At 48.6% G+C, this 15,927-nt stretch overlaps 1 protein-coding gene across 1 annotated transcript in view; it reads left to right on the forward strand.

The window, feature by feature from the left end:
* The window catches only part of ZNF407 (zinc finger protein 407), a 386,314-nt gene extending 373,679 nt beyond the window's left edge, over nt 1–12,635 (forward strand). The window contains exon 9 of the mRNA XM_070420471.1: nt 10,225–12,635. Within this exon, the coding sequence (XP_070276572.1) occupies nt 10,225–11,525 (1,301 nt within the window). The 3' untranslated portion in view covers nt 11,526–12,635. The remainder of the gene's footprint in view (nt 1–10,224) is intronic.
* Nucleotides 12,636–15,927: the final 3,292 nt, after the last annotated feature.

The following is a 15,927-nucleotide window of genomic DNA, read 5'->3' on the forward strand; positions in this document are numbered from 1 at the left end:
TTCTTAAAGTTAAAATCATAATCCAACAGAAAGTTGAGCCAGTCCACTGCCAGAGCGTGGCCATCAGCACGGTGTAGTCCCAACCCCACCAGCCACGTGGGGATCTGGTACAGGCAGAACAGACTGCCTTTGGCTCGGCCCGCTGAATGGCTGTGCGGTCTCTGTGCTAACTGCCACCTTCCTTTATAGTTCCTTTTCAGAGCGTTGAATTTAAGGGGAGGGGGATGGCTTTCTCTCCAGGCACACATTTTCTGTGAAGGTTTGATCTAAAAAACCTCTTTTCGGGATTTGGTGTTTTCCTCCCCGATGTGCCTTTCCTTCTTCAGTGTGTCCAAGCTGTGTGGGCCAAATAAATTGTTTTGTGAAGGGCTGGGCAGAGATCGGCGTGGTGGAGCTGGAGCAAATCTCTTGGTGTCGAATAGCTCAGCTTCCCACTCGGCAGCCTCTCACCTAAGGCATCGGGCACAAATCACCTTTGGAGAACCAACCATTATGCTAGTAGTCATGCTGCTGACCTCACTGGGTATTTCTCCTTCTAAGCCTGGTACTGAGCGAGGTAGGTCCCTGCCTTCCTCTACCTCGCGTGGACTCCTCCTCAGGACTGTCTACTGCGTGCTCTTACTTCCCATGGTGACAAGCCCCAGTGAGACTCGGGAATTACACTCAAGATGCACGATGGGGAGGAGATCTGAGTCAAGGCTCCAGAGGGAGTGAAGAGCTGATACGGAAGTAAACTCTGAACCTCAGAGGTTTTAATTCCTTAAATGCCCTACGCCTTAAAAACTTGAACAGCTGTTAAAGAATTAACACGTGTCGCTCAGCTTGGATCGCAGACTTCGTTCCAGCTGCAAGGCATTAGTCTGGCCCAGGTTCGGGCCCTGCAGAGGCTTCTGATGGGAGGGGCTGGTGAACCCCGGAGCGCAGAGAGCACCCTCTCTCACTTGCAATGCACACAACCAGCCTACTGTCCCAGATTTACAGAACTGACCTGGGAGGATTGGAGATGGCAGGGACTGGGGGGACGGAGAGGCACTATTGTCTAGGAGTCATGCATTCACTACTGATTGGCTCTACCCCCTCGAGTATCAAGATGAGGTACCTGTTGATCACAAGAGAGGTGAGGAGGGAAGGGCCCGTCTCCCATTATAGTAGCTAGGCGAGCCTGCCTTCTCTGCCCTCAGCCCTGGAAGCTCTGGGCCTGTAGCTTTGTGTGTGTGACCTGGGACATTCCCAGGCAAGAGCAGCCACCAGGACACACCCTATGTTCTTCCCTGAGCTTTGTTGCCGGTGACTCCATGCAGGCCACCGGTTGTGTGGCCATAGGAACACCGTGTCACTTGTATCACGTCCCCACGCTCATGGGAACTCTGAGCTTTGATTCCATGTGATTTGAATTAACCACTTGTGCACATCACTCGTCTCTGCGAAACATCTTCCAGGAGGTCCTTATGGATTGTGTATCACCCGGGCACTCATGTGTGCCCCTCGTGGAGTGACACCCTGGTGCAGTGGTTATGTGCTCGAGGGCTGCAGTAGCATCCATTGTAAAACAGTGTCTCAGTGGAGAGGAATTGGGGCTGCCCAGTTACCAAAGCATGGAGACTCCTTAGGGAACGAATAACTTTAGAGAGATGGGTTCCAAGTTTCCCAAAACAGCCCTGTCCCCCAACTGTAATGCCACCTTACTAAGCACATACCCATTTTCAAGTGCACACCATGGGCATTTGCTTGAGGACTTGGCCATGGCATGCATCACTCTAGACACACAGGCACCCTTGCAGTCGGCCCTGTGTCCCGCCCCAGGTGCTGCATCTTCATGACTTCCCATTAGAAAACCTGCCCGGCGTGTGGAGGGGACACTGACAGTCACTGTCTGATCGGGGCCATTGCTGGCATTCCATTCTCCTTGTAATTTGTAAGTTCATTTTTGTTCATTCTGCTCGTCTCAGTGATTCAATGATTCAAGCCTTATAATTTGTCTTCTGTTTGGTATTTTTAACTAGTTTTAAACTTTATTATCCCAGGTATGTAGTTTTGCTGCAGTTTTTACATAGGAGTTTAACTGATATTTAGAAAGATGTTAAAAGTAAAGGTTGTAACATTCACTGGTTAACATGGAAATCCATTCTTATTTCCACCTTGACCGTGGCCCTGCTGCGGTCCTTTGTGCTGTCTCCATGTACACAAAGGCTGAGGGCTAGGCCCAGCCGCACATCAAGGACACGCCCAATGCTGTCCCTGAGTCAACCTGAGACGGTCTGAGGAAGGCCCGTGACCCCCGCTCTCTCTTAACGTTAACAGACTCAGTCGGCAGGCTCTCACTGGCCTCAGTTCACTCTGCTTGTCCTAGAAATCTCTGAGCAGAAGAGTCAGGTCCTCAGCACCTGGCGGCTGCGCCCAGGTGATGAGTGACCTCGGCACCATCTCAAAGTGTTTCACTGCCCAGACTCAAGGAGCCCTGCTGTCTTTGGATCTCAGACTTTGGTAGAGATCAGGCCTTCCTGGTTCCTATCCTCTGGATGCACAGGGCACTCTCACACTTGCCTGCCGGCTGAACAGGAAGAGAGAGCTATGTGCCCAGCACAGCCGACCCATTTGAATATGTGGAGAATCCGCATTGTTTCAGTGTAGGCAGCAGCTGTGTCCCTCGGCTGTGAGCAGATGTTAGAGCTCCGAAAGCTTTGCTGATAATTAAAATACTAACGGTGCGCATTTTGCCCCAGCTGCGGGTCTGTTTACTGTAAATTTGATTTTAATGGTGCCTCTGTGCTGTTACCGAGGAGCGGTTTGCTTTTTACCTTCATGCAAAAGTGTCTGCAATGAAGACAAATGTCTGTCTCCTCTTGTTTCCCCGGGAAAGATATGAAGATGCCGTAATACACAGGAAATCGGAACGTGCCTACAGAAAGGAATGTGATCTTTTTGCAGGGTTGCCAGGAAAACAAAATGAGACACGTTTGGTCCACCCCTTAGAGGAGTGCCCAGGACCTGGTTGGCTGGCCTTATTTGCATAGTTTTTTCTTTAATTGTCTGTAACCTGTACAACTTTTGAAATATAGGCCTTGTCTCCTAAGATTGTGTTATCTGTATTGGGAGTTTTATAAGACTCTCAGAGGGCACTTAGGGAAAGGTCATCGGGATTCCTGATTTGGGGATTCCATAACGAAAAGGAATGTCACTGCCTGTTTTAATTAAGTCCAGCGGAGTCAGCCTTGACCAGGAATCTTTGAAGGAAGACTCCCCGAGGCCCTGAGTTCCCGAAGGTAGGAATGTGGCGGACGTCTTACATTTCACATGCTACACAGGGAGGCAGGGTGAGGGCTGGGTCCCTAGGGCTGTGCACTCCAAGGGTGGAGCTCTTGGAAGGAGAAAGGGGAAGCGTCCAAGGCAGTCCCCTCCCAGTGGCCTGGGGCTGACCTCACCATCCAGATGTGCACAGAGCCCAAGGCCCAGTGATGAACCCTGACAGCCCCTCCCTCTTCATTCCCCCGTACTGGAGACACATGCTCCTAGTGGTCAGTGACAAGATCAGAGTCCCTCCCAGAGCTGCCACCTGCACATGGGAGACCATGCCTAGCTCTGGAGTGAGATGTGCATGCAGGCAAGGCTCCTACCACTGCGGGAGCTTCTTGCAGGAAAATGATCCTCTGTAGAAGCCAATTTCTTAGGGTTTGTGACTCTAAAGGTAAACTCTTGTCTTTTATTGTTTGTTACTCATCAGTGCCCATGGAACTATCTCGGCCCATGGAGACTCTTCACAGTAAAGTTGAATCCTAGCTCATTATGCATTTCCCACTTGAGAAAAAAATTATTTTTAGTTGTGTTTTTTTCTAAATGCCTTAGAATTTATTTCAGGGGTCTTATAAGATCATCTTAAAAAACCACCAACCCTAAATGCAGTACTAATGCTAACTAAGGAAAAAAGACTAAAAGTCTTGTTATCTAAACTTGTATCCAAGCTTCCAGGAAATTTTTAGGAAAACTTGCCCAGCATGTCCTATATATTTGAAATAGTCTCTCAGAAATGATGTGAACTTTGGTTAATTTTTCACAGAAAAGTAATTTTTCTGATCTCTTCTTATAAAACAACTAGAGGCTTAGTGTATGAAAATTCATGCACTAGAGGGGGGGTTCCCTCAGCCCGGCCTACCCCCTCTCACAGTCTGGGAGCCCTCAGGGGCAGGAGGCGACCTGGCAATCAGGGGAAGGCGACGCCCCATCACACCTCTGCTGCTGCCACTGCCGGCAGCACAAGCCTCAGCTGGCCCTGGTTACCTGTGCCTTGGGCCAGCCCTGGGCAGCTGGGGGGCTGAGGAGACTGGGAGACTCTGGAGGGGACTGGGTTGGGTACCGCCATCCTGTAGCTGTGGGTGCTGCCATCTTTGAGGGTGTGGCAGTCAATTAGCATATTCCCTCCTTATTGGCTGTGGGCACCGCCATCTTTTGCGATGGTGTGAGGGTCAATTAGCATATGCCTTCTTTATTAGATAGGATGGCCTTCATGAAATTGAAGGCAGAGCAGATTTTTACTCTAACTCTTTTAACATATATCTTTGGGGGGGGCAAGGGGGAGTGGTATAAAGCAGATATTTACCAAGATGCTCTTTTGAGAGAGAGAGAGAGAGAGAGAGAAACATCAATGAGAAAAAGAAACATTGATCAGCCAGCCGCCTCCCACACACTCCCCATTCTCTTAAAAGAAAAATGCTGGTGAAACTGTCGTTTCAGTAGGACCGAGAGGTTTCTATAACCAGAGTCTCAATCACAGACGTGTGTGTAGAGCCTTCCATGTGGGGTGGACTCCTGCTCCTGTGCAGGGTCAGCACAGAAAGCACTCACCTGTGCACACAGGAGTCTGTGGGAGCCCTCCTCGGGGTGTCCTGACCTACACCAGGCAATTATTTTCCAAAACCTGGATACACTATAGAGCAATTCTCCTTATCGATTTGACTGGCTAAACTATTAGTAACTGCTATTGCAAGAATAATTTACTTCCAGCTTTGAATTTTGTAGGTGGTTATATTTCATTGAATTTTTATTTATCATTTTTCCTGCATTCATTTGAGAAACTTACAAGCTTTGTGACATTAATATATGGCCCTAATTTATTAACATAATCTGTTAATGTTGTTTCATTGTAATAGACATTAAGTATGCTTTCTTAACACTCTTGCTAAAATTACATCTTAAAATTGAAGTTGAGAAAAATTAAATGTGACTCAAGAACCACAGTCATGTGTGCCCCCAATTTTTATACGCAGAGTATTACATTTTTAATCGTATTACATCCAGAGTGCTTTTAATTATGACAAGGAGCCAACCTAGCACTTTCAAGCTTATGCCCTCCCAAAATATAGTCTAAAACACACACAGTGTTTGAGACGCCACCTAGCAATGTGTACACATGAATGCCATTCAGGAGAAGCTTAGAAATTTAAAATAAATTCAGGCTGTAGCCACAGAGCGGCTCACCTAGGATACTGCCCAGCTTCCCTAACATGCGAGGCGTTTCACCCACACAAGTCTTTTTAATGCCATCTTTATCTGCTACGCGATGCATGAAATCTACTTTCGGTTTTAGAACTGCTAGCCACCTTTGACCCCTTTAGTGGAGACACAATGTGACCTTTCTATTGTCATCGGCTTTCATTCTCCTGAAAATTCTATGAATTTTTATTACAAGTTTTTTTTTAAACCAAGCTGAGGCTTCAACAAATTACTTGACGCAGATGAGATGAAGTTGTTGAAGTGGGTGTTAGATAAGTTTTACAGCCGCGCACTGCCGAGGAGGCCGGCCCGTGTCCTGCAATGTCACCCGCCAGTAACTGCTGAGCCTACTATTGGATAAATACATCATTTTATGGAACATTGATTGTTCTATAAACCCAATGGAGTATTATGCTCTATGATCAAACCATTTAGATTGTGTGTAGAGCACAGAAAATGCCATATTCAGGATGGTACTAAAAGTGCCATTTGTGTATTTTATGGATGTCATTACAGGGGAAACTTCTCTCCGTAGGCCCTGTTTACTGCAAAATTTTTTAGTCTGTAATGACATTTTTCATTCACAACGTATGCCTTCAAGAGAGGGGGCCCTTGTTTTATTTGTTTCATTCGAGTTTACTGCACAAATTCTGTACATTTTAATTAAATGTAAGCTTAACAAAAGCATAAGGTATTTATTCTGTGGGAAAAAATGATGACAGTGAGGAGAGAATAGCACACACACAGCCAGGAAGCAGTCAGGGACTGAGCCCTGTCTGCAGCGTCCCAGGGGCACAGCGGGCAGCAGACGGGAGCAGGGTTCAGGGAGGCGCGTGCCACTTAACCCCTGCACCTGCAGGGTGGGGTGTGTGCTGTCAGCCCTGGAGACTGGCTCCTCAACAAGGACAGGCTGGAAGGCGCCAGGCTGCAGGATGAGCTCCGGGAGAGGTGAGCCTGATTAAAAATCACTTCCCAAAGCAGGTTCTCAACCCTCCCAGAACCCGTCCCACTCCCCCTGGGCTGTAAGTGTTCAGTGCACTTAGTACGAGAAGGGAAGGCAGTACCTCCGCTCTTGTGAAAGCAACTGAGCAGGGTGCTGGAATTTCATAAGCAGGCGTGAGGCTGCATTTTAACTTCATTTGCACCTTCTCCACAAAGCCACGTACTGTCCTGTTGGAAACGGGTCCAAAAAGGACTGCTTCAGACACGCCAGCTATTAGCTGCTATTATTATCCTGAAATCTAACACTGTCTTTGAAAAATGTAAAGTGTAACATATTATTTTGGGCATCTGAGATCCATTAAAATGGGTGCGGGTTTGGAGCTATGATGGTGACTGAGCAGGTGAGGACAAACCTGTACGGCATTCCTCTTTTCCAAATACCGCGCCCACTGGCCGTTTGCACTGGTGAGTTTTCCAGTTCGTGTTTACTAGAAAGATCTCAGAATTTGAAGTCGATGTACCCAGTGAATTCTCGGGCACCATCCAGTTAGAATTTAAAGTCACAGCAGAGATTCGCATTAGTTTAAATGACACTTGAACCTCCACGTGGCTCAACATTAATTCATTACAGTCAGAATGGACGAATCTTCAGTGGCTGGATCTTTTTCAATCTGATTGAGGCTGTTACATTTTATAGGTGCTATTTTTCAAAGCAGTACTGACAGCACACGCAAAGTTATTAAATTGCTGAATCAAAAGATGGACCTGCACTCGCGTTTATGAACTGCACTGGGACAGCGAGGCTCGAGGGCGAGGTTAGGATGTTGGCGTTGCCGAGCCTCAGCATACCACCTGACAGCAGTATTTACCCATGTGGTTTACTGTAATGGTCTAGAGGGGCCTCACCCACTTCCAGATGCAAATAAATTAAATAAGTAGTTCAGGAGGGCACAATCTCCAGAGCTATGAAGGGCCCTGGGTAATTCTGCCCTGAGAGTCTCTGTCCAGTGCAGACTGCGGGGGAGACCACTCGGACCCCGCGTGCACTGGGCGCGAGCATTCCTTCAGAGGCAACTAAGGGTAAGGTAATCGTCTGTCCCAACCACAGTAGCTTCTCCTGTTGTCTAAGGAAAACGCAGTATGCTCTCTCCTGTAATTAATTGGGGAGGGGTGATTTGAAGGCTGTCTTCTTTACTTTTGTGTCCATTTTTTTTTCATACTCTAAATTAGTTTGAAAGTGACCTTGAAATTAAATTAAGTTCAGGGTGTAAGGAAGACAGAATGGGCAGGAAGGTATCGTGCAGGTAAGTAGCATGTCCCATCCCAGGAGAGGAGCTGCAGGCTTTCCAGAGCCATCTGGTGAGCCCAGCAGGCCAAGAGCTGGGGGTCCAGTGGACAGCACACAGACCACGGTCAGCAGTGCCCCACCCACCCAACCTGGCCTCTGACCTCCGAGGAGAAAGAGTCAGGGAGGGTCAAAGCTGAGAGGATGACAGTGAGCAGCCCTTTCTTGGTAGGATCCCAGTGCTTTAACCTGGTCTCATGATTCTTCTGAACCCAAACCCGCCTGAGGCCGTGTGCTTTTTCTGTCAAGCAGGAGGGTGGGATAGGGGGTCCCTACAGCAGGGCACAACAGGCAGGTCCATGTAAGAATGGGGCTGATTCCCACAAAGCTCTCCTGGTGCTCATATAACTTCAGGACAGTCTGCAGAGCCCTGGGGGAGCTGACTGGTGGCCTCCTTAGTGGTCCTTGTTGTCTTCACTTGGCTAGGTGAGTAAACGAGAAATCAGAGGCTCACTCCAGCTTGTGGAGCCGTTTATTTTTATTTTGTCCAATTACAGTTGACATGCAGTATCTTTTGTATCCGTTTCAGGTGTGCAACATAGCAGTTAGATAATTGTATACTGTAGAAGTGTTTCCCCCAATATTTCTAGTTCCTACCTGCCACCATACATAGTTATTACAATATTACTGACTGTATTTCCTGTGTATTTCAACTACCCATCTGTACCCCTCAATCCCATTACCTTTTTCACCCAGTCTCCCACCCTCTGGCAATCACCAGTCCAATCTTGTCTCTATGAGTCTGCTTTTGTTTTGTGTATTTTGTTCTTTAGATTGAATATATGAGTGAAATCATATGGTACTTGTTTTTCTCTGACTGACTTATTTCATTTAGCATAATACTCTCCAGGTCCATCCATGCTGTTGCAAATGGTAGGGTTTTGTTCTTTTATCTATGGCCATATAGTATTCCATTGTATAAATGTACCACAGCCTTTTTATCCCCTCACTTACTGATGGGCACTGGAGCTGTTTCCAGATCTTGACTATTGTAAATAATGCTGCAATGAACATAGGAGTGCATGTATTCTTTCAAATTAGTGTTTCAAGTTTCTTCAGATATAGTCCCAGAAGTGGAATTGCTGGATCATAAAGCAGTTCCATTTTTAATTTTTTTAGGAAGCTCCATACTGGTTTCCATGGTGGCTGCACCAGTTTGCATTCCCAGCAGCAATGCATGAGAGTTTCTAGGTGGCCATTTTGCTAGAATCATGGATGTTTTTCACCTCGGTTGAAGGTTTGATCCCCGGGTCCAGCTGGGGAGCATGCGGGAGGCAACCAGTCGATGTTTCTCTCCTAGATCGATGTTTCTCTCTTTCTCCCTGCCCCACTTGCACACTCTCTCTAAAGATCAGTGGAGGTGGGGGGGGCGGTTAATGTCCTCGGGTGAGGATTAAAAAAAACACACATTAAAGGGAGTAAAGGGGAATATTTATACAATGTAGTTGCCCTGAAATATGGAAATAATGGGAATCACTTATATATCATTCTCATGTAGGAAGGAAGGAGGTGATATTAAGGAAACCAATAGAAATTTTGAGATTTAAAAAAAAAAAATAGGAACTCTCTTTGAGGAGTCGTCTCTTTTTTAATGAAAATAAAGATTATAATTTTCATTCATATTTCCAGTTACTAAACATCAGCCTGCATCGTGGATGACACTGGGGAAGGCAAGTGTACGCTCACCTGGGCCCCTGCCTGAGGCCTGATATCCCGCCTTGCCTGGCGTTGGCCCTCAGTTCTCTGCCCATTGTCCCAGCTTTGCTTCTGGAGCTTCCTGTCCGCAAAGCAGAGGGCAGCCCAAGTCTCCAGCCCTGAGAGCTGGGAGCCCTGCTGCAAACCCATCCTGTCGGGCCCGGTAGCCCATGGCAGGACAAGCAGGCGGCTTTTCACTGAAGTTTGTGCCTGAAGCATGGTTGATGCTCAGTAAATACTTGCTGTGTTATCCTCCTGCGGCTGTTTATTGATGGCATATTTTTAGAATCTGATATGCAGGGCTTTCATTCTTTTGGCTGAGTACACAAATATATACCCTGTCTAATATTTGGACATTAAAGGAAGATTTTCCTCTGGGTCCAAAGACACTGCTGCTGACTGTACTGATCTTCACTTCCCTCCAGTGGCTAACAGTCTTAGAAATGACAGCAGGTGAGGGAGCCTGGCTCCCTCCCAGGCACTGGAATGCAAACACAGGTAAGAGTTGTAGGGGGCAGTCAGAGCAGGATGTGGGAAGGGCCTGTGTCTTTACAGCTATATTCGCTCTTGAACCAGGAGTGCCTGCCAGGCCCCTGGGTGGCTGCCTCTGTGAGCTCCCAGCCAGGAGAGGACACCGCTCCTGAGCCGGGTTCACAGTGATGTTTCTGTTGAGGTTCGAAAGCATCTGCGGGAGAATTGTTTTACTTTTAAGAATAAACTCATTCGCTGGCTCTAACTAGTCCTGTCTCCCACAGGCATAGTTTCCAAGTCCTACGAATGCCGTTTGAAGGGCCAAGGCGCCACGTTCGTGGAGACGGACAGCCCGTTCACTGCAGCCGCGCTGGCAGAGGAGTCCCCGGTCAAAGACAGGCCCCTGCGCAGCGGCCGGCGGGCAGCGGCAGCGCCCGAGCAGGTGCAGCAGGTCATCATTATCCAGGGCTACGACGGAGAGTTCTCCCTGGATGCCTCCGTGGAGGAGACGGCTGCGGCCACGCTGCAGACGTTGGCACTGGCCGGCCAGGTGGCCCGCGTGGTGCACATTACGGAAGACGGCCAGGTCATTGCTGCGAGCCCCAGCGGAGCCCACATGGGCAGTGGGGCATCGGGGCCGGTTCTGCCGGAGCAGATGGCGGAGGAAGCCACCCAAGTGGTGGTGGTGGGGGGCTCAATGGAAGGTCACGTGGCCGAGCCCCTCAGCCCTGGTGGTGCAGTGATACAGCAAGTGACCAAGCAGGAGATCCTAGACCTCAGCGAGGGCGCCATCCCCCAGCCTGATCCGGCCTCTGCCCTGGACGCCCTGCTGTGTGCGGTCAGCGAGTTGGGAGGGGCAGATGGCAGGGCTGGGCCTGTGGACAAGGGCAGGGCTGGCCACCGAGATGTGCTGGTCCAGCTGCCCGGGCAGGAGGTGCCTCCCGCTGAGGCTGCCGAGGTCCACGTGTTCCCGGACATGGAAGGGAGCCCAGCCACCATGGAGCCCATGGAGGTCCTGACCCAGGTGGTGCAACCCTCTGCTGTCGTCGCCTCACAGGAGCGCGCCCAGGTGGCCTTCAAAAAGATGGTCCAGGGCGTCCTTCAGTTCGCCGTGTGTGACTCGGCCGCAGCCGGGCAGCTGCTGAAAGAGGGCGTCACCCAGGTCATCGTGAACGAGGAGGGCGCGGTCCACATGCTGGCCCGGGAGGGCTCGCAGATCGTCATGCAGGAGGCGGGGGCCCCCGGGCAGCATGCAGAGCTGGCCGAGCAGGACGGGGAGATCTCACAGATCATTGTCACCGAGGAGCTGGTCCAGGCCATGGTTCGTGAGTCCGGTGGTAACTTTCCAGAGGGCGCAACCCATTATATTGTGACCGAACTGCCCCCCGGGGTGCAGGATGAGACGGCCATGTACTCCCACACTGTGATAGAGACAGCAAACTCGCAGGAGATCCTGCAAGCGGGGGCCATGGTCCCCAGTGGGACGGAACAGTTGACAAGCATGGTCATTTACACCCAAGAGGGCTCCCCGGCAGCCACAGTCATTCAGAGCCAAAGAGAGAGTCACGAACTCCAAGAAGCCTAAGGCAGAGGTCATGTGTGGAAAGATCAGCACATGTGGACACAGTGGTCCCTGCCCAACAATGAGTGTAGCTCAAAGGAGCACCAAACACACTCTCCGTCCAAGGTTCACACTGCTGCTTAAAAGCGCACAGTCCCAGGACGCCCCAGTGGAGGGATGAGAGCCGTGCAGCCAGCGGGCCAGCGGCAGAGCTGCACATGGAGGCAGGGCCCTGCACCCCAGATCTGCTCACTGTTCGGTTCTTTTGTTAAAGGTCTTTCCCTCTGTTCTATCTATTGTGCCGAGGAGAATCTGAGTTTTCTTTTCTGCATCACCACCCCCCCCCCCCCCCACACACACACACAAAAAAAAAATGTTTTCCCATTTCAGTTCTCTAAGGGCCGTGCCCCACTGGTGGACGTGTAAGCACAGTGTGTTTGTGGCTTGAGACCTGTCTGCTCGGCAACCCAGCATGTAGCCGTTTACACATTTTATTCTATATTCGGTTAAAACTGCAGCTGCAAGTATTACTGTCTTGATGTAACCCACCCCTGTTCATTTTGTTGAAATGTGTCCCCAGACCAAAGGAAGCCTGTCATTCATCTCCTGCGTCAGTTTGCTCTCTTCAGACATGGCAGGTGTATTCAGAGCTCTGGTTGCCTTCTGCTTAAAAGAACCTTCTAAAGCCTGCGGTTAAGGAAAGCCTTGGAGTTCATGTTTCATTAAAATGCACCCTGTTTTAGTCAACCCAATGCTTCTAATTTTGACTTCATTTCATATAATGAAGTCTCTATATGAAACACACACTCTGGAAAATACTGTTCATACCAATATTTTGCTTTTTATAACACGTTCATATCTATGTCATTGTTGTGGGATTTATTTGTAATTTATGTCAGTGTGAAAGACTGACGTTAAACATTACCAACAGGAAGCCCCACCTGCAGCCCGCCCTGACCCGCGTTGTCTGTGAGGCTCTGGGTCCACTGCAGCTGTGGAGCGCAAGGTTACGTCCCAGTCATTTGTTTCTTGATAAAATTGCTCTTTTCCAAAATTGTAAAATAATCCCCTCCCCCCATGCACAGGTTGTTTTGTTCTGTTTCTTTTTTCTTTGAAATAAAACTATAGCATTAAAGAGAATGATGATGTTGTATTTCCAGCAGTCAACCAATGGGCACCTGTGAAAAGTAACCAGAGTTCGCGCCTCTGTCTGACACAGGCTCCCCCCTCCCCCTCGTCTGCCCACTGGCAGGTGTACTGGCTCCTCACCAGCACCTCCACGGCCTGGTGGGCACAGGACCCAGGCAGGTTCTGGTGACAGTAACGTCTTCTGTCATGGTTAATATCTAAAAACTGTGAAGAACAGACATGAGGAAAGGAAGAGAGAATGGTCCCTTTTTAGTTTAATTAGAAGTACCATTTAGAACACCTTTCTGAATGGATTGGGGGCGGGGGATGAGCTTCCCGGAGAAGCCGAGCCCTCTGCCCTGAGAGCCCAACCTTGTCTCTGTGACTTGGAGTCCTGTCGGTCCTAGGGCCACCGCCCTTTACACAGCCACTCCTCCCCCCAAAAAAACAAAAGGTAAGATTTCAAGTTCAACACTGAGATTCATAATTAGTTGAGTATGACTTGCTCATGTTTCTTAAAAATGGCAGGGCGAGTCAGTTCTTAAACACTGTCTCCAGCAAACAGTGACAGGATCAACTCCGTTTGTTATCAGGATAAAGGTGACCTTTACAAACTGGTGCCCCTCTCCAGGCTTCTCATACATGTTAATAAAAAAAAGAAGTCAGAGAGAGAGAGAGAAAAAAAAGAAAAGAGAAAGGAGGGGGCATGTTTTCCACTGGAAATATTTCTTCGTGCTCATCCCTGTTCATGGTAGCTGTGGTCGGCGCGATGCTAATTCCTCCCTGTGCTCAGGCCTGTACTGCTAACCTTTCTGCCGCAGTCCAGGCTGTTGACACTGACACGCTGCAGTTTACTGTGTGTGATTTATTTAGGATAAATATGTCTCAGGTGGCATTTAATCCTTCATCAAACCAGTGTAGCCTGCAATGTCAAACCAGCAATCACATTGTACACACAATGAAAAGAGCAGGCCTTTGCATAAAAATAAAACTGTGCAGAAGGTGTTTTGAGGTTCAGAAGGATTGCGACGGATTCAGTGGGCATTGTTTCCTATAATCACCGCTGGAGCTGGGTGAATAGTACGTCTCTTCTCACAGCACGACCATAGGCACAGAAGGGACCAAGGAGCCCACACATAAGCGTGTGCCTTGGAATAATGAAGCGTGGCCGCTATGCTCAGGGCACGGTCACCCAGCACATTTTACCCACGAAGGAAACATGGCCAGGTGACTGCTTTTATTGAACTTTTTGTTGGAGAATATAATAGAACCTTAAAGAAGTAAAAAGCAAAGCAAACAAAATATTGCCTTGGAGGCTATAATTCAGACAGGCCACCTTGGTGTTAAGCTATATCCAATTAAGTGACTGTACCTCAGGGATGTTTGGCTTGCAAGGAAGACCAGCTGCCCTGCCCAAGTCAACAGAGGCATGGTTTAGATTTAAGGCCCTACGGCGGAAGTTGGCCACTGCTCCCTGTGTATGGTACAGAGTTATGGAATGGCAGTTGCCATGCGAAGCAAGTTTTGGCCACATAAAGCCACTTTAATGAGATACTGTGACTCAGGTGTCCTGGTGGCTACAGGCCTCGGTGACCAGTTGGATCTGAGGGAGGAGACACCGAACATCTGCCACCACACCACAAACACACAGGCAGGCAGACCCACATCACCTGATAAGTGCAAAGAACATCCTGTATGTGGCTTGGTTTGCTTCAAAAACTAAGCAAAAGTGCTAAGAATGTGTTAGTAGCACTGAAAGCTCCACTGTCATGTATCAGCTCAGTCCTGAAATGTGGATCCTGAGTCCAAGAAGAGAGACGGCTAAGGATCCTTGGTGGATCCAGACTCAGTTACCTCATAGATGTCAGTGGAGAGCCATCGCAGCCCAGGCTGAGTGAGTCATGATGAAGAACCATCAAGCCCCAAGCCTGGCCAGGACCAGGCCAAAATCCACAGCTCCGACCCACCACTCCCTCTAGAACAGCGGTTCTCAACCTGTGGGTCGCGACCCTTTTGGCGGTCGAACGACCCTTTCACAGGGGTCGCCTAAGACCATCCTGCATATCAGATATTTACATTACGATTCATAACAGTAGCAACATTACAGTTATGAAGTAGCAACGAAAATAATTTTATGGTTGGGTCACAACATGAGGAACTATATTTAAAGGGCTAGAAGGTTGAGAACCACTGCTCTAGAAACAAGAGCCCCTCTGCCCAGTAGCACAGCATCTAGAAAATTCTGTGATCATTGAGCAACATTCACATTTCCCAAGTCTGGCAAACTTTGTTTTCCTAAACATAAACTAATTGCATAAGGGAAAACATGGAAGAACCAGCCTAGAATCCTAACCCAGAGTTGGTTGTGGGAAGAGAATTAAGGAACAAGAAAGGCCATTTATTTAGCAAACTAAGAAAAAAGAACTAAGTTTTCACTTATTTTACTGTTTAATATTAGCCCATAGTTTAAGAGAGCATGGGGCTCACTTAAGCAACCTCCTCCTGTTCGTCTTGGTGAAGAATACAATTCGTTTTGTTCTCCTCGAGGGTGATATCATTTTACATGAAGGAAAAAGTTAGCTCAGATGGCAGTTATAGGTTTCGGAAGCACCTTCTAATCAGGGATTGGTGATTCATTCTTAGCTTCAGCAGGCGATCCATCTGACATGTAAGGGGAAAAATTAGCAGCTGTCACTGCATGACGAGTTAATTTCCTGATAGGCCTGACACTGAAAAGCCATTTGGAGATGTGGCACCGGCTGATGAGAAAACCTGGCACTGCTTTATAATTGGAGATGAAGAAAGGGCAGAGAAGCAGTCTGGGGAGGGGCCATGGTCCACAAGTGGGTTGGAGGAGTGGTGCTGATGGAACAGAAAGAGAAAACAGGCCCTCAGTGCCCACAGAGGGAGGTTCCAATCAGTGAGGTGCCAAAACCCTGAGAAGTTCAGGCATCGGTGCCACAGGTAGTGCAGAAGATGGCAGTGGGGTTGGGGCTGAAACAGGTCCCTCCCTCTACCTGACCTCTGCAGCCAGGCAGGTACCTATCCAAACTTCCTAATCCAAGAGATAACTAGAAGCTTCTTCTTCTGGAGGAATCTAAACAGAAAGGCTCTGGGGCTGCGGACACAGCAAAGAGTGGGGGGCGAGGGAAGAGAGTTATACCATGTATACAATGTTATTGGAAGAAGTTCTATGTACTGACCTCCGTAGTCCCTCCCCAAGTGGGCTCCTGTGCCATGGAAACCAAATATGTGGCCCCTGGTAGAATACTGGAGGGTCTTTTCTGGAGAGACTGCA

This window comes from Myotis yumanensis, unplaced genomic scaffold (genome assembly GCF_028538775.1).
Source record: "Myotis yumanensis isolate MYYU_CA2020_CCGP unplaced genomic scaffold, mMyoYum1.0.hap1 SCAF_7, whole genome shotgun sequence".
In the NCBI taxonomy this organism is placed as follows: Eukaryota; Metazoa; Chordata; class Mammalia; order Chiroptera; family Vespertilionidae; genus Myotis; species Myotis yumanensis.